The 25,356-nt window shown below is 33.5% G+C and overlaps 1 protein-coding gene across 1 annotated transcript in view; it reads left to right on the plus strand.

Annotated features, from left to right (window-relative positions):
• Positions 1 to 25,356, plus strand: part of LOC101004239 (putative solute carrier organic anion transporter family member 1B7) — a 75,882-nt gene that overhangs the window by 26,801 nt on the left and 23,725 nt on the right. The window contains exons 6-11 of the mRNA XM_031650989.1: positions 1,605 to 1,847; positions 5,321 to 5,485; positions 7,356 to 7,551; positions 9,491 to 9,656; positions 11,847 to 12,031; positions 24,874 to 24,938. Of these exons, the coding sequence (XP_031506849.1) occupies positions 1,605 to 1,847; positions 5,321 to 5,485; positions 7,356 to 7,551; positions 9,491 to 9,656; positions 11,847 to 12,031; positions 24,874 to 24,938 (1,020 nt within the window). The remainder of the gene's footprint in view (positions 1 to 1,604; positions 1,848 to 5,320; positions 5,486 to 7,355; positions 7,552 to 9,490; positions 9,657 to 11,846; positions 12,032 to 24,873; positions 24,939 to 25,356) is intronic.

The raw sequence follows: 25,356 nt of genomic DNA on the forward strand, positions 1-25,356 counted from the left end.
TTGAGTAGCTTCCTTGTAGCATCTTTAGGTTTTTCTACATTTTAGATCATATCATATGCGAACAACTGTAATTTGACTTCTTCCTTTCCAATTTGGATGCCTTTTATATCTTTGTTGTCCGATTGCTCTAGCTAGGACTTCCAGTATACTATGGTGAGTAAAAATGGTGACAATGGACATCCTGGTAGTGTTACAGATTATAGAGGAAAGGCTTTCAGTTTTCCCCTTTCAGTATGATACTAGCTGTAGGTCTGTCATATATGGCTTTTATTATGTTGGGCTATGTTTCTTCTATCCTCAGTTTTTTTAAGGTGTTTTATTATGCAGTAATGTTAAATTTTACCAAATGCTTTTTCATCATCAGTTGAAATGACCACATGATTTTTATGTTTGATGCTGTTGATACAATGTGTTCGGTTGATTTATTTCCATATATTGAACCATCCTCACCTTCCTGGGATAAATGCCACTTGGTCATGGTGAGTGATCATTTTAATATATTGTTGAATTTGGTTTGTTAGGATTTTGTTGAGGATTTTTGCATAATTACTCATCAGAGTTATTGGCCTGTAGTTTCCCTTTCTTGATATGTGTTTCTCTGGTCATGGTATGAGGGTAATACTGGCCTCATAGAATGAATTTTGAAGTATTCCCTCTTCCTCTATTTTTTGGAATAGTTTGAGTAGTATTGGTATTCATTATTTTATTCTCTTTGTTAAATTTATCTGATAGAATTCTGGATTCCTTCTCTGTGTCATCTTGAATTTCTTTGAGTTTCCTCAGAACAGCCATGTTGAAATCTGTCTGAAAGAACACATACGTCTGTTTCACCAGGATTAGTTCTTAGTGCCTTATTTAATTTAGTTGGTGAGGTCATGTTTCTCTGGCTGACCTTGGTGCTCATAAATGTTCATTGTTGTCTGGGCCTTGATGAGTTAGATATTTATTGTAGTTTTTGCAGTCTGGGTTTGCTTTTACCCATCCATCTTGAGTTTGCTTCCTAGTTATTTGAAGTGACTTAGGTCCCATGATCAGTGATACTGTGGTTTGTGCAGTCTTATAGAGGTACTGCCTTGGTGGCCTCAGATAAGATCCAGACGAATTTTCTCAATTACTAGACAAAGACTCTTGTTCTTTTCCTCTATATTCTCCAAAACAATGAAATCTCTCTCTTTCTGTACTGAGCTGCCTAGAACTTGAGGCTCAGTGATGCAAGCACCCTTTTGCCCACCACATTTTCAGACAACAATGAGGATTCATATTTTTTCCATGAATAGTTATTAAGTGATCCATGGGCTTAAGACTCCAATGATGACAGCTGTCCAGTCATGAAACCTGAAAAGTCACCAAGTACACACAAGCTCAGGAAATGAGAACAACGTCATGACTGATTTCTGGCCCACAGCAACTGCAAGATGTCATCAAATGTTAGACTGATTCTAGTTTCAGAGATAACAAAATACGAAAAGAAGAAATAGTGTCTTAGAATTTATGACATATACTTTACTTTATTCATCTATGGAGGACTGCAATCATTATCATTATTTCCCAGGACCTACTGTATTTCAGAATGATTTTTGACTGGCTTCTTCTATTTATTCTAGGCACTATCAGGATAACTCCTAAGGACTCTCGTTGGGTTGGAGCTTGGTGGCTTGGTTTCCTTGTGTCTGGAATATTATCCATTATTTCTTCTATACCATTCTTTTTCCTGCTCCCAAATCCAAATAAACCACAGAAAGAAAGGAAAGTTTCACTATTTTTGCATGTGCTAAAAACAAATGATAAAAGGAATCAAATAGCTAATTTGACCAACCGAGGGAAAAATGTTACCAAAAATGTGACCGGTAAGTAATTTACATTCATTGTCAACTTGGAGTTGTTAATTTCAATGAAAGGGAGTAATGAGTATTCAAAAGTAATAAAGCATACTGAAATCATCAAGAGTTAGCTTTCTGGCCGGGCGCGGTGGCTCAAGCCTGTAATCCCAGCACTTTGGGAGGCGGAGACGGGCAGATCACGAGGTCAGGAGATCGAGACCATCCTGGCTAACACGGTGAAACCCCGTCTCTACTAAAAATACAAAAAACTAGCTGGGCGAGGTGGCGGGTGCCTGTAGTCCCAGCTACTCGGGAGGCTGAGGCAGGAGAATGGCGTAAACCCGGGAGGCGGAGCTTGCAGTGAGCTGAGATCCGGCCACTGCACTCCAGGCTGGGCGACAGAGCGAGACTCCGTCTCAAAAAAAAAAAAAATTACTGCACTAAATTTAGCTGAATTGTTTTTCTAAAAGTCATACTAAAGTTGACAAATATTTCTTGAGCACATAACAAGCAGATGTGGTTTAGGATTTTGCTCTTGAGCAGGCGGAAACCAATCAAAGGCTAAAAATAAAACATCAGTTCCTTATAAGCCAATGAGTATATATTCATTGTAATATTATGTAGTGTAAACTGTGAGGGTTAAAAAGATTATAATATTTCATTCATTCACTTATTCAACAAAAGGTACCAGCCACCACACTATGCCCTGGTGATAGAACATCACTTTTGTTTTTCAAAAACCTAGTGGATAATATTGAGAAGTATATAGATCACTGTAATAAAGTATCTTAAGTAGTGGTAAGGTAATACTTAACTATTCTCAAGTGGAGAGATAGAATAAGGAGAAGGAATTCAGGAGAGGTTTCTCTGTAGTTAATTGAGTAAGATTATTTTTCTTGCTAATCAAAATTATATATATGATTTAATTAAAATTATATATATGATTTTGTTAAAATTATATATATAATTTATATATATATAATTGTAGCTTATCTAAGTATTCAAAAATGAAGTGGAAGCAATAGTTTTAATTAAAGTAATTGAAGTCAGTAATGTGAATTAGGATACTTTACCACTTGATAGTGACTCCTCTTTTGAATATAAGCCCTGGCGGGCTAATGGAGAACCACTGAGAAGCAGTAATTGAGAGAATGATCTGGCAGCAGCCAGAGCAAAATATTGGAAATGGTAAGGTATTGACAGCGGTTTTCAGATCGGGACAAAATGGTGAAATCGTAAAACCTAAAGTAGTGCAATCAGCACCTAAACTCTTGGCAAATGTTTCAAGTTTTTACTGAAGTAAGATTACAAACTTCCCAGGGTAACCCATGCTTTCCTTCTCGTCAGTTCTTTCACTTCCTGTTTGTTGTTGTTATTATTGTCTCCTCTCTACTACACTAACCCAAGGGCAATGGGATGATGGAGCCTTGTGTATTCACTCATGAGAGTGGATTGTTCAATTTCAACTGCATTGGTAGCTTGAAATTGTCCATGGTAGGAGAATTTACCACCATACATTACCATGGAAATTGAGAAATCCTACAAATCAAGTTTTCCAACCAACAAATCAGTTGTTAAACATTTACCAGCATACCACTGTTTTAAAAGTTTTGTAATTTAACAAGCATACTAAAAATAGAATATCAAGGAATTTTAATTTTGTGTATGCTATGTTTCTACTTTATCTAATCAAATCCATAATAACTAATGGATTTTCAAACCTGTAAGAGTCAGAGTTGACTGTGAATCCAAAAATAATAAAGAGGATAATGAAGATACAAAAATGGTACAATTGTAACATTGTCTATATTATGAGCTGGTGTTTTTGGGGGGGTAGTGACGTGAATTGTAAAGAGAATCTTAATTATTAACAAGTGCCTATTAGGAATGGATAACATACCTAAATACCTATAGTCAGAAGAAAAAATATATTAGATTTATTCTCTATGTTCTCGATTAAAACTAAGACTAATTGGGAAGTTTAGCACTTTGGCCTAACAATTTTAAATATTGTTTATTCTTGCTATACATTTTCGTACCTCTTTTCTGTTCTGTGTCATTTCCTGAACTGTATTTTGTATTATTATAATCAGAGGAAACTATTTTTTAAAGAAACTACTGTTAGTACTGTTCATATCTAATGAAAATCTTTAGAGGTCTATAGAGAACAAGGTCTTTCAAAGCCCGTATCATCCATCTCTCAATAACCATTTCTGGGCCTGTCTTGCTGTACTCTAAAACTTCCTGTTGTTCTAAGTAGTTCCTGCCACTTTTAACTTCTGTTATAGTTGATTGACCTGGCAATCACAGTACTAGAACATAAAATTTCTGCCATGGACAGAAGTTAGAAATTTGTTATCACACCTATTTGTAGGCATAGGTTGTTGTACTATTACTGTCATAATGTCCCTTGGGACCAACATTTTTATCCCCTCCCTCTCTTTCTTGCATCTTAACACAGGGGATTTATGATACTGCCAGATTTACTGAGGCAGTATTTTATGGTGCAAAAGCTGTATACCAGGGAAAAAAAAGTCTGAGCCCTCATACTAATTTTGTCTTTAAAATTTTTGAACATCATAGATTGTATTTTTGTATCTTAGATTATGCTGTCTTTAATTTAAATTTATATTTAACAATTTTATTTTAATATAATAATTATATTATTCAGTGCTAATACATAAGGGACATCACATTTCTTTTCTTTTCTTCTTCTTCCCCTCCTCCTCCTTCTCCTTCTTTCTTCTTTTCCTTCTCCTTCTCCTTCTTCCTCTTCCTCTTCCTCTCCTTCTCCTTCACTGTGACAGGGTCTGGCTCTGTCCCCTAGGTTAAAATGCAGTGGCATGTATATGACTTGCTGCAGCCTCGATTTCCCAGGCTCAAGTTATTCTCCCTCATCAGCCCTCCAAGTAGCTGAAATGATGGGAGTGTGCCACCATGCTAGTCTAATTTTTGTATATTTTGTAGAGGGGGGATTTGCCATGTTGCGCAGTCTGGTCTCTAACTCCTGGGCTCAAGCAGTCTGCATGCCTCTGCCACTCAAAGTGTAGGGACTAGAGGCATTTTAGCCACTGCACCCTGTGAACATCACATTTCTGATTCACTTTTTTTTTTTTTTCTGGGACTCCTAGTGTATTGCCTAGTACCCAATTGAAAACCAAACATTAGTGGAATGAATGAATAAATTAATTAATCTATATGTAATAGTATGGTAGAGTGTTAAGGATAACCAAATGTTAAGCGAACAAAATAAGTTACAAAACAGCATTTATGCATGATGCTATTTGGAAGTAAAATGAGCTAAACCAATAAATAATAATATGCATATGAAAAATATTGAAGGGATATAGTTATACTGTTAACAGTAGCACTGAAGGGTACTCTTTCTGTGTTATGTAGTTTTGTAATTTTAAATCTTATATAACTCATATTTACAAAATTCAGATATTAATGTATTTAAATTACATTGAAATATTTTGTTTACTTTTATAATTCTACAGGTTTTTTCCAGTCTTTGAAAAGCATCCTTACCAATCCCCTGTATGTTATATTTGTAATTTTTACATTTTTACACATGAGCAGCTACATTGCTTCTATTACTTATATCATTAAAATCATGGAGCAACAGTATGGTCGGTCTGCATCTGAGACTAACTTTTTGTTGGGTAAGATATATTTTTACCTGTTTGCTTGACAAATGAAACATTACTGAGTACTTGTGTTAAAAGACACATTTTATTGTGAAGGTGATTTCACATTTTACTAAATATACTTTTAGTATCTCTCGTAACATCTGTCAATATTGTGATATAACCACTGTTCTGCATTTGAAGTTACATCTCATGTTAGATGAGTTCTAAAAACAAAGTTGCTTTTGAATAAAACATTTAGATGTGGTATCTGCGTAATTGGATCTTACAGTGCTGAGATCCTGAGACAAACCCTTTTGTAATCTAATCGTGATAATCCTGTTATTCATGGACTGAAATAAGGCCTCAGCCACTTACAAAACATATGATATTGATGTTTTTTAAAAAAAGAATCAATTTAAATGTATCACAAAATATGCACGATTCAAAAAAATATCATATTTTAGAGAGTATTTTTTTGCTACAGTATCTATTTTCAGTGTCATATTGAGACCTGCCTATTAAGAAGAAGTTATAACACTTTGTAGAAACTATTCTACAAATCTATTATACAAAACTATCAATTTGTAGAAGCATTGTAGAAGTTTGACAAATATGTGATGAGTTTAAAAAAATTTATCAAGTGGTATGTGACTAGGTCATGAGTACATGAGAAAATAAGAATTAGAAAATGAATGTACTGAAGCACTAGACCAGGCACCTGGATGATCTCCCTGTTGAACCTCAAAGTTTAAACTTAAAAGTTAACTTTTGACTCCCAATAACTTGATCTGAATTTTTTGTTAGAGGAAACGTCATCTTTAATAACTCTTACAGGACATGGTAAAATTGTAGGAGGAATTGACCATTTTTAATCCTGTATGTTGATCTTTTTTATTGTACCCTGGTACAATGTGTACCCTGGTATATATGTATTTTGATGAATAAGGATGAGACATTGCTTCAGGAATTCAATTCTAAATCTCTGGGAAAATTTGAAGTAAGCTTCAGAGGTGTGGAACTCTATTGTGAGAGATGTGAAGGATTTTAGATGGCAGGCTCAAAATCTCATATGAAAAAAGAGTTTGTTTTGTTGTTGTTGATTTCCAGAAAAAAAGAATGTGCTTCATAGAAATAATCTATTCAGACACACAAATATCCTTAGCCATTGCCTTTTGCTCTTGAAGAAACCAAACACTCATAACTGGCAGGAAGAAATTATTTTTGTCTCTCTTATATGGTATACTGGTCCCCCTACCTCCACCTTAGTCTGCCACCCTCGTCTTAAAGAAGTGATATGATGGGATGAATTTGGTTCATCCAACCTCGTACTGTGTTTCATATAAAAACACGTATCTGAAAAAATGTATATATTTATATCTATTCATTTAAATATATTTAAATATATGTATTTATTTTTATATATTCATTTAAATAGATATATTTAAATATGTCTCTATATTTTTATATACACGTACATTTTTTATATATATACACTAATGGTGGCAATGGGAAAATGACCTGAAAAAGATTACACAACTACATATATTTTCATATATACACATATATATTTATATATATTTAAATATTTTTATATATTATATATATTTATATAAATATGTAATATAATTTATATAATTTATATAAATTTATATAAATATAATTTATATAAATATGTAAATATATAAAAATATATATTTATATATTTATATATATTTATATATTTTATATATTTATATATAAAATGTATTTATTTATTTTATTTATATATTTATATATTATACTATAATATATAAATATTATAAATAAATAATATATAAATATAAAATATATATTTATATATATTTAAGAGAGTGTGTGTGTATATATATCTATTTACAGCTTTTTTCTCTTCTTTTATTTCTAGGAATCCTAGCCCTACCTGCTATTGCAATTGGCATGTTTTCAGGAGGATATATCATTAAAAAATTCAAATTGTCTTTAGTTGGACTTGCCAGATTGGGATTTTGTTCTGCAACAGTGCATCTCTTATCTCAAGTTTTATATTTCTTTCTAATCTGCGAAAGCAAATCAGTTGCCGGCCTTACCTTGACCTATGATGGGTTTGTATATATCATTATATCAATTGCATAATATGTTAACCATATAATTAAAAGATTATGTGTAAGGAAAATAGGGTAGAAAACAATTGTAATTAAACTTTCTTTTCATTGAGAGAAATTTCATTTTTGAAATTCTTAAAATGTTCACTCCCTAAGACCTTAAGGTGATTTTATTCTTTCAGTAAAGAGAAACAATATAGGTTGAAATAATAATGTCTACAATTTATGGGTAATTGTAATGAGTGGTGGGTAATTTTATCTGCATTTTATAAATGAGAAAGTAAAGACTTTGCCTTTTTATTCACATTCTCTCATGAAGGTATAGTGATATTTTAAGACTATATGGTATGTGTTGATGCCACCAGTCTGACAGCTAAAAATATGTGTGCTTATGTATTAAAAATGTATTAATATTAACTTCTACTAGAGTGTCTATAGATATAACTAATTAAAACAAAAAAACATTGGGTCCTTCAATACTTTTTGAGACTCTGAAGGACTCCTAAGAAAAAACGTATTTGAAAACTGTCGAAAAATTATTTTTCCCCAAAAGTCTCTATGAGGTTGACATTTTTTACAAAGAGTAGTCACATTGCTAAGCTATGGCAGAACTAATCTGAACACAAGAGGATCTGATTGCAATTTCTGGACTAGGTCATTATCTTAGTCCATTTGAGCTGCTATAACAAAATATTGTGTCATTTGTAAATACACAGAAATGTATCTCTCACAGTTCTGGAGGCTGGAACATACAAGATCAAGGTGCTGGGAGATTTGGTATCTGGTAAAGGCACACTTCCTAGTTCATAGATTGTGACTTCTAGCTGTGTTTAGTCATGGTGGAATATGCAAGGGGTCATTAACTCCATTCAGGAGGGTTCGCCCTCATGACCAGATCACATTATGACAGCCCTGTCTCTTAATACCTTCACATAGGAGATTAGATTTCAATCTATGAATTTAGGGGCGCACAAATATTTAGAACATAGCAATCATAAACCTTTCTCCATAGCTACTCCCAGTAGGATGTTCTCAAGCAAAATAACGAATTAGATGACTTTAAATGAAATTATTAATAATGTGTTTTCTAAATTACTGATGGACTTTTTTCTCAATTTAAATGACATACTTATTCACAGGTACTTCATCAATCCCCAATCATTAATGAATTTTTGCAAAACAAAATAACTTTTAAAATCTTGAAGCAGAAAATTTATACAAATAATATGCTTTATAATTTTAGCCATGATTAAAATTATATTTAATAATTTATAGCCTTATTATAAAGTAAATCAGTTTAAACATATTGTAGTGTCACTTAAAAAATATACAGAACTTTTCTAGCCCTTTTCAACTGATTCTATTATTTTTTGTTTTTCATTCTTTAGAGGTTCGGCTCTAACCAAAATGAATTCTTATTTTATGTAGTTAAGATACAGATTTTAAAGTTCAACCACATTAACTAGCATCCATAGATTCACAGAAGTTTATAGTGACCTGAGAGGAACTTCAATCTAATGCCATTCCCTTTATCTCACCCCCCCAAAAAAAAAATGAGTCTAGAAAAATAAAGTTACTTTTCTAATGTGAAACTTCTTGATGGAATCGTAATAACCTCTTGTGTAAGTCTTATCTAATCCCTGATTTATTTTTTAAGTTTTACTTTTTCTAAGTAATAAATCGTGTCTTCGTATAGAAGGAGAGTTACAAGCATTAAAAAATTAAAAGCATTTTAAAAAACCTATTTTGGCATTATCAGATCAAATTTCTTGATCTAATTAAAGAAAATCCTTTATTTCATTTCTCTCTTCTTTCCCTCACCTTCCCTCCTCCTTTATTTCCCCTCTACTTCCCCCTTGTCTCTCTCCTCCTCTTCCTTCTTTTCTTCCACTATCTTCTCTTTCTCTCTTTTTGATATATGTCTATCATATATTTTCAGAAATAGTCCAGTAAGATCTCATGTAGATGTACCACTTTCTTATTGCAACTCAGAGTGCAATTGTGATGAAAGTCAATGGGAACCAGTTTGTGGGAACAATGGAATAACTTACATCTCACCTTGTCTAGCAGGATGCAAATCTTCAAGTGGTAATAAAGAGCCCATAGTGAGTATTTGTTTTTGTTTTTCCTTCTCTCCTTAATCAAAATCACAGATTTGATTTTTTAATAATTGCTTATCATATGTTCCTATAGCTAAGGTCTCCAGTATAAAGGATAAAAGATTTCAATATTATCTGTCATTGTGATGGATGTGAAGTATAAACAAAGCTTCATATGAAGTCCTGCTTAGGACACAACAAAGATTTTCTGTTATTTGAATTCTATTTTGAGATTACCCCACTTTTTTCTTAAGAGTGTAGAAATATGACCTATTAAAATTTAATCCACTTAGGATTTCTAAGAAGCATCTGATTTGACTGAAGCACAGGATTTCAATTAATTTGGAATTAATTTATCCATCAGAAGTTAGAGGAAAGTCCTGATTAACCTGTTGTCAGCACTACCTACTTTACTGGAACAATAATCTATGTGCATTTTTATATATACATCCTGATGTGTTTAGCTAGGGGCTCACTGGGGCTTTTGACTTTCCAATAAATTAATCAAGGGTTTATGCTCACTTAACTGCCCAGTTCTTGATTTCCTATGTTGATTTCCTCACAGCCGGCACTTCTGTTACCCAGGATAATTTAGTATCCTGCTCACTTGTTGCCAACATATCCATTAGAAATTCCATTTTTTTTCTTCACTCAAAAGGTTTTTTTCCATGTGAGCCTCAGGTTTTTCCCAATATCCTGGGTAACTCCCAATAGTTGGAAATTGGATATGGTATTCCGCATACCTACCATTCACTCAACATCTCACAAAGTTGTGTAATCATTTTTCAGGCCATTTTCCTATTGCCAACATTAGCAACATAGTCAGCTATGATAATTACTCTCCACCACACTCTTCTATGTTTCATTTTTAAACATTTTTCATCTTTCCCTTGCCCACTGTCATGCTGATATATCATGGAAAGGCATGGAGAAATTTGAAGAATAAAGCGTCCTAGGTTCCTTGAAGATAGGCCATAACTTTAATAAACTTGCACAACATATATGGCCCAAGGACTATACTTAAAAGCCCACATCTCATATTCCTCGACTATAATGTCTTTCAGTAAGGGTGCCCTCATTTAATCCCTAGTTTCACTTTGCCCAACAGTGAAGATCTGAAAGAAACATAATATTAGAATCCTAAAAAGAGCTCTGTCTACATGGAGATATCTTCTTAATATGGACAATGGCTCTACCCTCTGGGGGCTACTGCAAAATTCCTTTACTAAATCCTCAGTTAAAAAAAAAAATCTCTTTATAAAATAATGTTCTCTGTATCAAATTTGGTTTTATTGGCCAATGTGCTTTCTCTAAAAAGGTTGCTCCATATTATTCTTAGTGAAAAAAAAGAAGGATTAGAGGAAGCTTGGTGGAACCATGAAAGTATAGATTTAAATTCTTTTAAAATTCTTCCTTCAGTAATTATTCTTTAGCACTAGTAGGTTAAAGGTGAACTTCCCTTAAACTTTTGTTTAGCCTAGAATCAGAATAGATTTTTTTTAAAGCCACCTACCTACAAACACTGCCTGATTAAACCTCTCAAATCACTTGATCCTAATGTTCCCCTTCTGTACTCTTACCATTAGTCAGGACATTCTGTTGTGTTGGACCTCTCTGGTAATAATATTAACTATTTTATTATCTGTCATTATGGTCTTGAATGCTGCTTTCAACTGCTTAAATAGAATTCTGGCATCCATGCCCATCTCTGTTTCCTCTGTACTCTGTCCTATTTTCATGAGTGGCTCTAGTTCCAGATTTCGACCCCTTTCAACCTGCTGTATTTTCTGAAGTTTTGGGGTAATCCTTCCCCAGGCATGTCACTAATACTTAGTAGAGATTGTTAAAGTGAGTAAAAATGTATATTTTAGGAAGTAGGTGTGGGTGAAAGAGCAATATTGAAAACAATTTATATTGATGAGAAAATTATATACAGTTTCATGCACTAATTTCTTAAATTATTTCCCAATTTTAATATTAAGAATTTATTAAATGTTAATATTCAATTACATTATCTTATACAGAAAGTAATTCAGGAAGCAATTTTGTCTTTCATTATTAAGCAACTGTATTTTTATAATATTTTTTAAACTATAAATATTTTAGTTTGAGACTTCTTTAAATATAATGGAATGTATTCATAGCCCAGTTGCATGTGGCAAATGTATTTGGTAATATTTCAAAAATTATTTTTAGGTGTTTTATAACTGTAGCTGTGTGGAAGTAGCCGGTCTCCAGAACAAAAATTACTCAGTGCACCTGGGTGAATGCCCAAGAGATGATGCTTGTACAAGGAAATTTTATGCTTATTTTGCAATTAAAGTCTTAGATTCTTTCCTCTGTGCAATTGGACTTACCTCATATTCCGTGCTGGTGATTAAGTAAGTATGATGTTTTAAAACACTATCGTGTATATTAAACTAAAAACACACCCAATGATATACATATTTTCCGTATTTAGCTCAAATTCATATTTTGTTACATTTTAATTTTCTGGGAATTCATTTTCTTAGAATTATTATGATATTTCAGTGCTATCATTAATAATATAATTTTGTCTCTAATACTTCCATTGTGAAATCTAGACTCTATACATTGTTCTTTTATTGAGAATCTTAAGACACACACTGATTGGCAATTGCCCCAATTGTAAACGAGTCTCAATATGATTCAAAAAGAACTTTTAATTTTCAGTTGCCTTGGATCCTAATGGGCCAGTTAGAGAAAATCATCTGTTGATTTCATTGAAAGAAAACATTTTGCAACAAGATATAAATATAAACTTCTGTGTGTAATGAAATTCTAATGCTGTAAATTTACCCACAGCATGGCTTCTGACCTAGTATCCCTTAATACCATTGTAGACAGAAGAAAAGTGTATGTAAAGAATTCATTCCTTTCTTCACTCATTAAACAGATATTTAGACAGGATGTGACGCTTAATGAAGAATATTTCTTGGTAAATAAAACTAATAAGGTACCTGTTGTTTCATAGCTTAGAAAATCGACGAGTGACGTGAGACAAATAAGTTTTAAAATAAACACATAATTACAAATTGCTCTAAGTCTTAATAAGGAAAAAGACTGCTAATAAAAGGAATAAAAAGAGAAATGAAATTTGGGAGTGAAATGAGAGTATATGAGGGAAAGGACTCACAAAGTACATCTTAAAAGAAGTGATGTTTTATCTAAAAGCATACAGAAAAAACCAAATGAAGGGCTTTCAGGAAGAGGGTCTAGGTACTGATTCCTTAAGATAGGAAAGAACTAGCGTGTTTGCAGACTAAAAAGAATCCAGTTCATTGGACCATACTGAGTGAGGGGGTGTGGCATAAGATAAGTTTGGAAAATTAGGGAGGAAGCAGATAATGTGTGCCCTACTGGCCAATATAATAATTCAATCACCTAAAACTGTAAACATGTAAAGACAGGCATGTGGATCTTAAAAATATACATGATAAGTAGAATAACCTGGGTTAACATCTGATTGTACTTCTAAAACATACTAGTTGATCACATTCATGGTCTGCTAACAGCATGACATGATAGAAAAAAAAAATGTGTTTTTAAATTTTGTTAACATGAAAGTAAACCTGTAAACTAAATTTACAGTTGTTAAATTTTGACCCTGACTGCAAGTCTTATCAAATTATTTATAGTAAATATTCCACAAATACAGCTTCATCTTCAATATAAAATGTCTACTCAGAGGGAGAAGCATATATTTGCTAAAATACAATTTCATTAAAATAAAAATTCACCTCAAAACCTCATACTAGTTTGTATCTCAACATGTTTCAACTTCTTAATTAAAACTTTTTCATGAGGAGAGTTTTAAAAATACTGTTTCATCCTTGATAATTATGATTTATCTAATTAGGAAAGTTATGAAATCAACATTACCACTTGTCAAAAGCATTTATTAATCTCTCACTAGCCTTTGATTTTCTTTGAAGAAAAGTTTTGTGAAGCAGACTAGAGAACACAGATATAAAATATGAACTTCGGTCTGTTAATGATTTTCTAATGCTTATATCATAAGACTATTGCTAAAACTAGACTAAGCAGGAGTGTAGGCATTTACTCATCCAATACGTATTTATTATGTGTGTCAGCCACAGGTCCATGCAATGAGGATGGAAATGTGAATGAAAGTGGTAAAAATTCATTGGCATCCAGTGGGCATGGGGAATGGGGGATGAATTGGCACAGGAGAAGAACTAATAAACAAACAAGCAAGTAAATATGTAAAATAGGGTAAGTGTGCAACACTAGAAAGAAAGATCAGAGTAAGAAAATAGAAAAAGTAGGGATAGGTAAGAGACACTAGTTCAGACATTGTACATTGGAAATCATATGATAAGAAGCCTAAATGAAGAGCTGAAGAGTGAAACTACAAGCCATGCTAAATGGGGCCAGGGAAGGATCAATCAAGGCAAGTAGAGCAGAGGTAAAGCCCTGGTGTGGAGCATACTTGACATATACATGGTCAGAAAAAAGTGTGTGAGGAAGAGAGAGGTATGAAGCAGAATGACAGAGCTAGCATGATCCAGATTATGTTGTTCACAGGAAAGTCTTTGGAACTTACTCTAAACGTGTTCAGAAGCTCTAGAGGGTTTAAGTGTTAGTATTACCTAATGCTTATGGCTTACCTAATGAGAAGAACACTCGAACTGTGCATGGAGATGGAGTGTGTTTTTGGAAGACAAAAATGAAATCATGGAAAACAGAAGGCTATGATCATTCTTCACAAGATGGGGTCTCGACTGAGCATGGTTATGATTAAGGAAGTGGGAAGTGACTTGAGTCTCAGTCTTTGTTTTGTTTTTTAAGGCAAAGCCAATATAATTTGCTGCTCAATTGAATACGGCAGGTGAGAGAGAGAATTTAAGGATGATCTGAAAATTCTGGTCTGAGTTCTGAAAAAATTATAGTACTGTCGAACAAAATGGGAAAGACTAAGGAAGAGTAGTTTTGGGAAAGTGGACAAGTAAGACTTCTTGTGTCTCTAAAACTGAGCTGCCTGTTAGATATCTACCGACAATGTCATATGTAGAATCTACTATTCAGGAGAAACACGAAAGTTAGAAACAGAAATTTTAGAGTTAGCAACATACAGATGCTATTTAAATTCAGTGCTCTATTGAGATCTTCTAGGGACTCAGTACAGATAGAAACTAGATCCTAGGACCAACACCTAGTACTCTAACTTTAGAGATGAATAATAGAAGAAGCCAGTGAAGGAAACTGAGGAAGTCCCATGAGTTATGAGAAAAACAGAAAAGATCATGTTCTTGAAGCATAATGAAGAATATATGAAGCAGTGAGTAAAGCAACTATGTCAAGGGCTGCTGAGAGTTCACAGGAGTTAGGGACTAGAAAGTGACCCTCAGATTTCATTATATGCTGATCACTGTTAGCCCAAACAAAACTGGTGTACGAAGAAGGAAGGGAAATGTAAGGCTGCTTTGGTTAATAAAAAGTGTTTCATTTTTATGGATTTAGGAGTACAAGTGCAGTTGTGAAACATGGATATACTGTGCAGTGAAGTATGGGGTTTTGTGTTCTCATCATCTGAATAGAGTACATTGTATCCGATGGATAGTATTTCATCACTCCCACCCTCCTGTCCCATCCCATCCCTGCCACCGTCTGCCAACCTCCCACACTTTAGGGTCTCTAATGGTCTATTGTTTCACTCTGTATGTCCTTATGTACCCACTATTTAGCTCTCACATCAAAGTGAGTACATGCATTTTTTAACTTTCTGTTTCTGACTCATTTCACTAAGGATAATGGCTTCCAGTTCTACCCATAATGCTGCAAATGACTTGACTTCATTTTTTATGGCTGACTATCAGTTAATGGACATTTAGATTAATTCTATGACTTTGCTTTTGTCATTAGTGCTGTGATAAGCATACGAGCGCAGGTATTTTTTACTTGTTTGTTTGTTTTTGTTTTGAGATAGAGTCTTACTTTTTTTGCCAAGACTGTAGTGCAGTGGTGGGATCTCGTCTCCCTGCAATCTCCGCCTCCCAAGTTCAAGCAATTCTCCTGCCTCAGCCTTCTGAGTAGCTGGGATTTCAGTCACCCACCACCATACCAGGCTAATTATTTTGTATTTTATTTTATTTTATTTTATTTATTTTAATTTTTAGTGGAGATGTGGTTTCACCATGTCAGTCAAACTGGTCTCAAACTCTTGACTTCAAGTGATCTGCCTGCCTTGCCCTCCCTAAGTGCTGAAATTGCAGGCGTGAGCCACTTCACCCAGCCACAGGTGTCTTTTTAATAAAATTATTTCTTTTTATTTAAGTAGACATCCAGTACTGGGATTTCTGGATTGAGTGGTAGTTCAGTTTTTAGGTCTTTGGTAAATCTCTATACTGTTTTCCACAGAGGTTGTACTAATTTACATTCCCACCAACAGTGTATAAGCATTCTCTTTTCTCCTCATCTTCACCAACATCTCTCGTTTTTTGACTTTGTAATAATAGCTATAGTAAGGATATAAGATGATACTGTGATTTTAATTTTAATATCTCTGATGATTAGTGATGTTGGGGATTTTTTATATGTTTATTGAACACTTGTATGTCTTCCTTTGAAAAATGTATGTTCATGTCCTTTGCCCACTTTTTAATGAGGTTCTTTTTTTTTTTTTCATTGAGTTGAGTTCCTCGTATATTATGGATATTAGCACTTTATCAGATCCATTGTTTACAAATATTTTCTCCCATTCTGTGGGTTGTCTGTGTCCTCTGTTGATTATTTCTTTTACTCAGCAGAAGTTTTTCAGTTTAATTAAGTTCCATTGGCATATATTTGTTGTTGTTGTATTTCCTTTTGAGGATGTAATCATAAATCCTTTGCCTAGACCAATGTCCAGGAGAGTTTTCCTAGGTTTTTCCCTAAGATTTTTTATAGTTTCAGGCCTTACATTTAAGTCTTTAATCAATTTTGAGTTAATTTTTATATATGGTGAGAGATAGAGATTCCATTTTATGACTGCATATATGACTCTCCAATTTTCCCAGTACCATTTATTGAATAGAGTGTCCTTTCCTCGGTGTATATATATTTTTGCCTTTGTCAAAGATCAGTGTGTTGTAGGTATGTGGTTTTATCTCTAGCTTCTGTAGTCTGTTCCATTAATCTATGCATTTATTTTTATACTATTACTATTTATTTTGGCTTATAGACTTGAAGTATAATATAAAGTCAGGTAAGGTAATAACTTCAGCTTATTTTTTGCTTAGGATGAATTTGCTCTTCAGGATCTTTTTTGGTTCCATATGAATTTTAGGATTTTTTTTTTCTAATTCTATAAAACCTGATATTGATAATTTAATAGAAATTGCATTGAATCTTTATAGGTTGCTCTGGGCAGGATGGTCATTTTACATAATATTAATTATTTCAATTCATGAGTGTGGGAACTTTTTCCATTCCATTTTGTCATATATGACTTTTTCATCAGTTCTTTTTGTAGAGATTTTTTACCTCTTAGGTTAAATGTATTCCTATTTATTTTATTTTTTATCTGTTATATATATCAGTAAAAAAAAAATCTTGTTATAGACAACTATATTATCTATCAGTTATCTATCAGATAGATAACTGTATTGGGATATTTTTGTTGATTTGGTTCTCAGCTACATCATTATTTGTGTATGGAAATTATACTCATTTTTGTAAATTGGTTTTATATCCTGAAACTTTACTGAAGTAGTTTATCAAGTCTAGGAGACTTTCAGAGGTGTCTTTAGGATTTTCTAGGTATAAGATTATATCACAAATAAAAAGAAATAATTTGAACATTTGTTTTCCAATTTGGATACCTTTTATTCCTTTTTTTGTCATGGCTCTAGATAGAACTTCCAATACTATGTTGAACAGGAGTGGTGAAAGTAGACGTCCTCATCTGGTTCCCTTTCTTAGAAGTAATGCTTACAGTTTTCCCTCACTCAGTATGTTGTTAACTGTGGTTTGCATTTTACGGCTTTCATTATTTTGAGGTATGTTTCTTCTATGTGTAGTTAAGTAATGGTTTTTATCATAAAGGAATGCTTGATTTTATGAAGTGCTTTTTCTGTGTCAGTTGATTTTATATGCTTTTTGATTTTAATTATGTTAATTTGATGAATCACATATATTGATTTGCATATGTTGAACCATCTTTGCATTTCAGGAATAAAGACCGCTTCATCATTGTGATGAACCTTTTGATGTGCTGCCAAATTCAATTTTCTACTGTTTTGTTGAGGATATTTTGATCTATGTTCATCAGTAATATTGATCTGTAGTTTTATTTTTATTTATTATTTACTTGCCGAGTTTTGGTGTCAGGGTGATGCTGCTGTTTCTTTGATAGAATTTGGCAGTGATGCTAACTGTTCTTGCACTTTTTATTGTTATTAGGAGATTTCTTTTTTATTACTGATTCAATTTAATTACTTATTATTTGTTCAGTATTTCTATTTTTTCTTGGTTCAAATTCGGGAGGTTGTATGTTTCCAGGAATTTATCGATTTTCTGTAGGTTTTTTAGTTTGTATATGTAGAGATGTACATAGTAGTCTTTGATGATCTTTTGTATTTCTGTGGTAATAGTTTTAATGTCACCTTTATCATTTCTGATTGTGCTTATTTGAATCTTCTTCCTTTTAATGGTTAATCTACTAGCAGTCTAGCAATCTTGTTTATATTTTCAGATAACCAACTTTTTTTTTCACTGATCCTTTGTAAATTTTTTTGCCCACATTTCATTTAGTTTTGTTCTTTGTTATTGCTTTATTCTGCCAGTTTAGGGTGTGGGTTGTTCTTGATTTTCTAGTTCCATGAGGCATGATATTAGATAGGCATTTAATGCTACAAACTTCCCTCTTAGCATTGATTTGATGCATCTCAGAGGTTTTGATATGCTGTCTTTATTTTTCATTCATTTTGATTTTTAAAAATAATTCTGTCTTGATTTCAATAATTGTTCAGGAACAAGTTATTTAATTTTCATTTATTTGTATAGTGTCAAGAATTCCTCTATGTACTAATTTCTTGTTTTTATTTCACTGTGTTCTGAGAAGGTACTTGATGTAATTTTGATTTTTAAAAAAATGTATTCACTCTTGCCTGTGGCATGGCATATGATCAAATTTTTAGCATGTTTCACGTGCAGATGTAAAGAATCTATATTCTGTGGTAGTAATATAAGACGTTCGGCAAATGTTTGTTAGGTTCATTCGGTCTAGTGTTCTATTTACCAGTTTTCTTTGTTGATTTTTAGCCTCCATGATCTTCCTATTTCTGTCAGTGGGTTATTTATGGACCCTACTAATGTTGTATTGGTCTCTCTGTTTTCTTCAGTCGGAGTAGTAGTTGTTTTATGAATCTGAGTGCTACAATGCTCGATGCATGCTTTTAAAATTGTTATATCCTCTTGTTGAATTGAGTCTTTATAAAATATGATAACCTTTTTTCATTTTTTTACCATTTTTTATTTGAAATTTGTTTGATCTACAACAAGTATAGCTATAGTTGGTTTATGTAACCATGGGATATCTTTTTGCACCCCTTTACTTTGACTCTGAAAATGTCTATACCAGTTAGTTTAGATAGATGGATTTCTTGTGTGTAGCATAAAGTTGGATCTTTTTTAAAAAACATTCTGCCAGCCTATATTTTTTTAAGTGGAGCATTTAGTCTGTTTACATCTAAGGTCAGTATTTGAAGTTTTGTTCCCATAATATTGTTAATTAGTTCTTAATTGCTTTGGGGCATCAATTAGGTGATTTCTTTATAAGATCTGTGTGTTTTATACTTTTGTATGTTCCCATAATGATTAGTATTGCTCTTTCGTTTCTGTGTTTAGAACACCTTTGAGTATTTCTTGTAGTGCCAGTCTGTGACAAATATGTTTAGTGTTTGCTTATTATCTAGGAAATACGTTTTTTCTCTTTGAATTATTAAGCTTAGTTGAGGAGGATAAAAAAAAAATTCTTGTCTGGCCTTATTTTGTAAGAAGACTCAAAATAGGACCCTAGTTTCTTTTTGGCTTGTACAGATCCTGCTTACAAGTTTCCTGCAAACTCTGGTATGAGTTTGATGAGATTTCTTTTATAGATTATTAGACACTTCTCTCTTGCCACTTTTTTGTTGACTTTGGATAGTCTGATGACTCTATGTCTTTCTTAGATTATTCTTGTAATACATATCCCAGGAATCATCTGAGATTTTTATATCTGGATGTTTAGGTCCGTAGCAAGACCAGGGAAGTTTTCCTGAGTTATTTATTCAAACAAGTTACCCACACTTTTTACTTTCTCTTCTTCTCCCCTTGTAATGGCTATAATTCATAGGTTTGGATGCTTTACATGATAACCTAGTTCTTGAAGGCTTTGTTAAGTTTTGCAATTTACTTTTCTGTATTTGTCTTACTGGGTTTACTTAAAAGACCTGTCTTCTAGCTCTTAAATGGTTTATGCTGCTTGTTCAGCCTATTGTTAAAGTTTTCAGAACTATTTTGCAGTTCCATCAAAATAGTTTTCATTTTCAGAAGTTGTGTCTGTTTTTCTCAATAAAATCTATATTTTCTTTTTTATGCTACATCATTTTCCTGGTGTGTTTATGATGGCCTTCAACTTCTGGATCTCAATCTTTACATAATCCTGTATTTCTTAAAGGCCTTATTTCTTGGAGGATTCTTTAGAATTCTTTAGAATCAATATTTTGGATTTTTTTTTTTTTTTTTTTTTGAGTTGGAGTCTCACTCTGTCACCAGGCTGGAGTGCAGTGGCATGATCTCAGCTCCCTGCAACCTCCACCTCCTGGCTTCAAGCGATTCTCCTATCTCAGCCTCCTGAGTAGCTGGGACTACAACATGTGTGTTCTTTATCGATTATATCAAAGATTTTATTTTCTTTAGAATCCACTGCTGGAGGTTACTGTGGTCCTTTGGAGAGGCTGTAACACTCTTTCTTCTTTATACTTCCAAAATTGTTTATCTGGTTCTTCCTCATTCAGATAAGCTATCTCTCCTTTTTTTGAATTTATTTTGTTTTAACAGGATTTTTCTCCCTTTGAAAATGTGACTATAATGTGTGCTGCATAGAATGTGAAAGGCTATATTGAAGAGGATCAGGAAAAAATGCTAGAAAGGAAAGTGTAAACAGTCAGTATGGAAAGTTCTTTTCAGGAGAAGTGTTACAAGAAGAAGCAGAGAAAAAATGTGGTAGCTAGCATGATTGTGTCATCAAGAGTTCTGTTTATGTTCAGTGCTAGAAATAATACCATGCTTGCATACGAATGAGAATTAGCAGTACAGATGAAGGAAACTGACAACGCAGAAGAGAGGGAAAGTAATTATAGAGGAAGATGAAAAGAGATATTAACAAGGACACGGAGTTTTTGTTTGTAGAGGAAAAATTGTCTATGTGGGTAAAAAGCCAGTAAATGTGTACCTGTAGTGATGAAGAATATTGAAACTTTTTTCTAATTGCTTCTACTTTCTCTGTTATAAAAAAACAATGTAATCAGATGAGAAAGAAGAGAAAGAAAAGAAAGAGTGTTCATGTAAGAAAATGTTACCTAGTAATCTTGAAGATTGGAGAAATATACTGACTGGGCAAATGGACTAGTAAAATATTGGACAATTGCACTGGAGGTCCCCTGAATATTTTTGCTTATGAATTTAAAGTGAGCCCAACCAGCATGTTTGAATTATTTCCTCCAGCTATGCAGCACATTGTACATAGGTGCAGAGAAGGCAGAGGTTTAGATAAAAGCATTTTTGCTTGTCCAATGCAATAAAGGATGAGATAGACAAAAATGTTCAAGATATATGCAAAGGATTGATTATAACAAAACATCATGATGAGAGAGGACGTGAAGAGGTGAAACTAGAGATGGCCTGTGAAGAGGTCAGAGGAGTCATAAGCCTAAAGAGCTGGGGTTGAGGTATATTGCAGCAGATGTATGAAAGGGAGTCATTTTAAACTTTGAGAGGTGGTTATGAGGAGTGGGATGCTCAAAATTGAGAGTTTAAAAAGTGGGTACTGATGAACTGATTGTGGGTGAAAGAAATATGACTTTCCAGAGAAAAGGCCAAGAAACTGGAAGAGCAGAGCATTGGGAGCATAGTCTATACAAAGATTAAAATAACTAGGAAAAGGAGCAGAAATCATTTTGATGAAAATGACAGAGAACCTAGAAGGAAAATTGTCAAAAAATGGTGAGAGTTGTGCTGTGCCAGTCTACAGCTAACTTCGACAAGGAGGTTAGAGAATAGCATATTAGGGTGGTGCACCTCTTCCTAGGATCTAGAGGTCTTTCAGAGGAGAGACTCAGGTATGAAAGTGGTAAAAACAAAAGATCAATAAGGACTTCCACATTTCAGGCCCATTGATACGGAGGCGGTGGAAGGAAAACGATAGAGTTGTATGGAAAGAGTGTTAATGGGAGTTAGACTTCATTTAGAACAAGAAAGTAAAAGAGCTAAAAAGAATGTAGGAAGTTGGCCAGGCACAGTGGCTCATGCCTGTAATTCTAACACTTTGGGAAGCCAAGGCGGGTGGATCAATTGAGGTCAGGAGTTCAAAACCAGCCTGGCCAACATGGTGAAACCCCATCTCTACTAAAAATAAAAATAAAAATAAATTAGCTAGGCGTGGTGGTGGGCACCTGTAATCCCAGCTACTCAGGAGGCTGAGGCAGGAGAATTTCTTGAACCCAGGAGGTGGAGGTTGTAGCGAGCTGAGGTCGTAGCACTGCACTCCAGCCTGGGCCACAGAGTGAGACTCTGTCTCAAAAAAAATGAAATAAAAAAAAATAAACATTTTTGCTGGTAATAAACAAGAGTTTCCGTGGGCAAAATAAAAGGGTTTGGGTGATGGGAAAAGAGTAGAAAAGTGAGTTGGATTAAGGGATGTGTATTAAACCATGTGGAATGAGAGTCTTGGTACCCAGAGAAGATCTCAAAATCTTGGCATTCTACTGGTGACAAGGGTGTGAGGCATGATGTAAGCTGATGACAAACAAAACATCAATCTTAAATGACCCAAAGGAGGGTAATGTTTTAGAACTTAAAAACAAAATACATTTTAATGGCTCAGCCAGAAAAGATTTGGCTCCTTTAGGATACAAATTAGAGTTTTTCTTCAATATTTTGCAAACAGGATGCACATCCTGCGCATGTACTCCAGAACTAAAAATAAAAATACTAAAATAAAATAAAAAGGAAGTGAAATAAGCCCCACACATTTTTTAAAAAATCATCAATAATTAAATGAAATGACACATTTAACTTATTGGGGTGTTTTTTGTGATGAGTTCATCACGGAAGATATCCATGAAAATCCAGAGCTGCTCAATATCATACATGAAGCAGGCGTCACTCTACAGTGAAAAATATCTTTCATGATAATAGTGCATGGATGTGTCATGCAAGTGAGCATGTGAGTATGAGCATGCAAGGAGTAGTGTGAGTGTACATGCATGTAAATGTCGGAGTGTGTATGGTGGTTATTGTATATGTATGTTACTATATCACACATATCCATCATTTCCACAGAATTGAAGATTTCAGGCCCACTCTTTGGAAAATATTCACCCTATCTGCAAGTCCCTCAATTCTCCTGCATGCTAACCCTTTCCCTGGGTGAAAATACAAGTTGATAACAAATGTCAATTTGCCTTGTGCATGTAGTATACAAAGTGCAACTTCTGAAAATGAATTACAGTGAAAAATGCATGTCAGGCAATTGTCAGAGAGCTCAACCAGGGGTGAAGTGCAATCTCTCCTTTCCCCAAACCTCCTTTGAGAAATCTGATATTTGAGAGTAACATCTTAATAGAAAAGCTAACCTCCCCTTCCTGCTGATTTTCTCCTGACCACCTCTTTATGAAATAAATTTCCTCCTTATCTAGCAGACATGGATTCATTGTCTTCAGTGTAGTGTTGTGTCCTCAGCTGGGCTAACAAAGTACTGCTGTACTTGGTGAAAGCAGAGCCAAAGCATGCTTTCCATTTATTGTCTCTCCTAATATATAACTATCTTATATTTAACTTTTAATATATTATGTTTAATTTAACTTTTGCCTTTTAAAATTTTATAAATCCTGTTGAATTCTTTTCAGAATCTCAATAAATGGAAGCTGTTCTGTATAGATGTGATTATGTGTAAATGAAATTGAAGTTTAGAGTTCTAGCTCATTTTATTGGATTCTTATAACATGAGATAAGCATTATTATCTTCACTTAGCAAACAAAGAAACTAAGGCTAAGAGAAATTGACACACTTCTCCAAGTCACTTAGATGAGAAGAAGCATAATTTGTCTATTTACTCCCAAGAACGTTAACTAGCATAGTATCTCTCAGTAGGTGCTCAGTGAATGTTCGTTGATTGATGACAGCTACATAGCTCTCTGAAAGAGTAACCATCCAAGAGTTCAAGAAAAAAAACACCTTTTTCATCAGTTAATTTATTATTTCAGTAAAACTGGGTGTTTTGAGCCGCAGTCACCCTCCCTTATCCCAATCCACCCCCCCACTAATGCAAAATAATTTTATTTCACTTGGTATATACTACGTTATCACAGCGTTGGTAGTGTAATCAGTTTGTTGAACACAGAAAAATGGAATTGGGGAAATGCAAGAGTGAGTTAGTTTCTAAGTGAGGATACAAGTATACTCTTTACCTTTAATATGACAGTTAAATACACAAGACACTAGAATACAGAAAAGTGTTTTGACCCATCTGGTTGTATTATATAATTTATGAATCATATTAGTAAACTACTCTCTTAACACTGATGATAGAAATAAGATGGCAAAAAGAGGACTGCTAAGAATTACTTTTGGATAAGGGTATATAATATTTTCATAAGAACTACCTTAACTAAATAGTCCACACAAAATCATATTCTTCATAAACACAACAAGTCCGTTCATCACTTTTTTATAGGATTTTCATAAGGATCAAATATGAAAATTTTGTTAAACTGTCCTGAAATCATAAAGCATAGAATAAATAAGAAATAAAAATAATTATTACCACCCAGGTGTTTGCCTTTTAAAACAATTGAAAATATAACTATATTTAACATGAGCCATTCACTTAAGAGTTATCCTACTATGAAGAAAAATGATACTGATAAATGTTTTGATATTAACTCAGTTTGATATTTTAATGATATGTATTGTTTCTTTGCTTTAATCATATTACAGGATTGTTCAACCTGAATTGAAAGCACTTGCAATCGGCTTCCATTCAATGATTTTGCGATCACTAGGTATGATAAATATACAGATGAGAAATTTAACATGTAAATATTCATGTTAAGGCTTAAAGACAATGTAATTAATTTTCAACTGTGAGAACGTATAAAAAAGGAATAAGTAAGAATCATTTCCATTTTTGTGATAAATGAAAATAATAACAGGAAAATTGAGTGGCCTAGCAGAGAATTTGATTGTTAATTCTCGTTAAAGCCAATCTGTTAAGAGCAAGGAATCATCATATTTATATTATACTTTTTCTAGCAGAAAGATAGGTAGTATCTGAAATTTTCCTTCTTTCAGAAATATAGGAATATTTCTTCCAGGTATAGGCAGAGTAGAGAGCCTTCCTTCTAAATGTTTAGAGGCCTTATTTAGGACAGACCTCAATTGGCTTAGGAGCCCTAGGAATCTGGTCAGGCTGAAGTTGTA

Source organism: Papio anubis, chromosome 9, assembly GCF_008728515.1.
Source record: "Papio anubis isolate 15944 chromosome 9, Panubis1.0, whole genome shotgun sequence".
NCBI classification, from domain to species: Eukaryota; Metazoa; Chordata; class Mammalia; order Primates; family Cercopithecidae; genus Papio; species Papio anubis.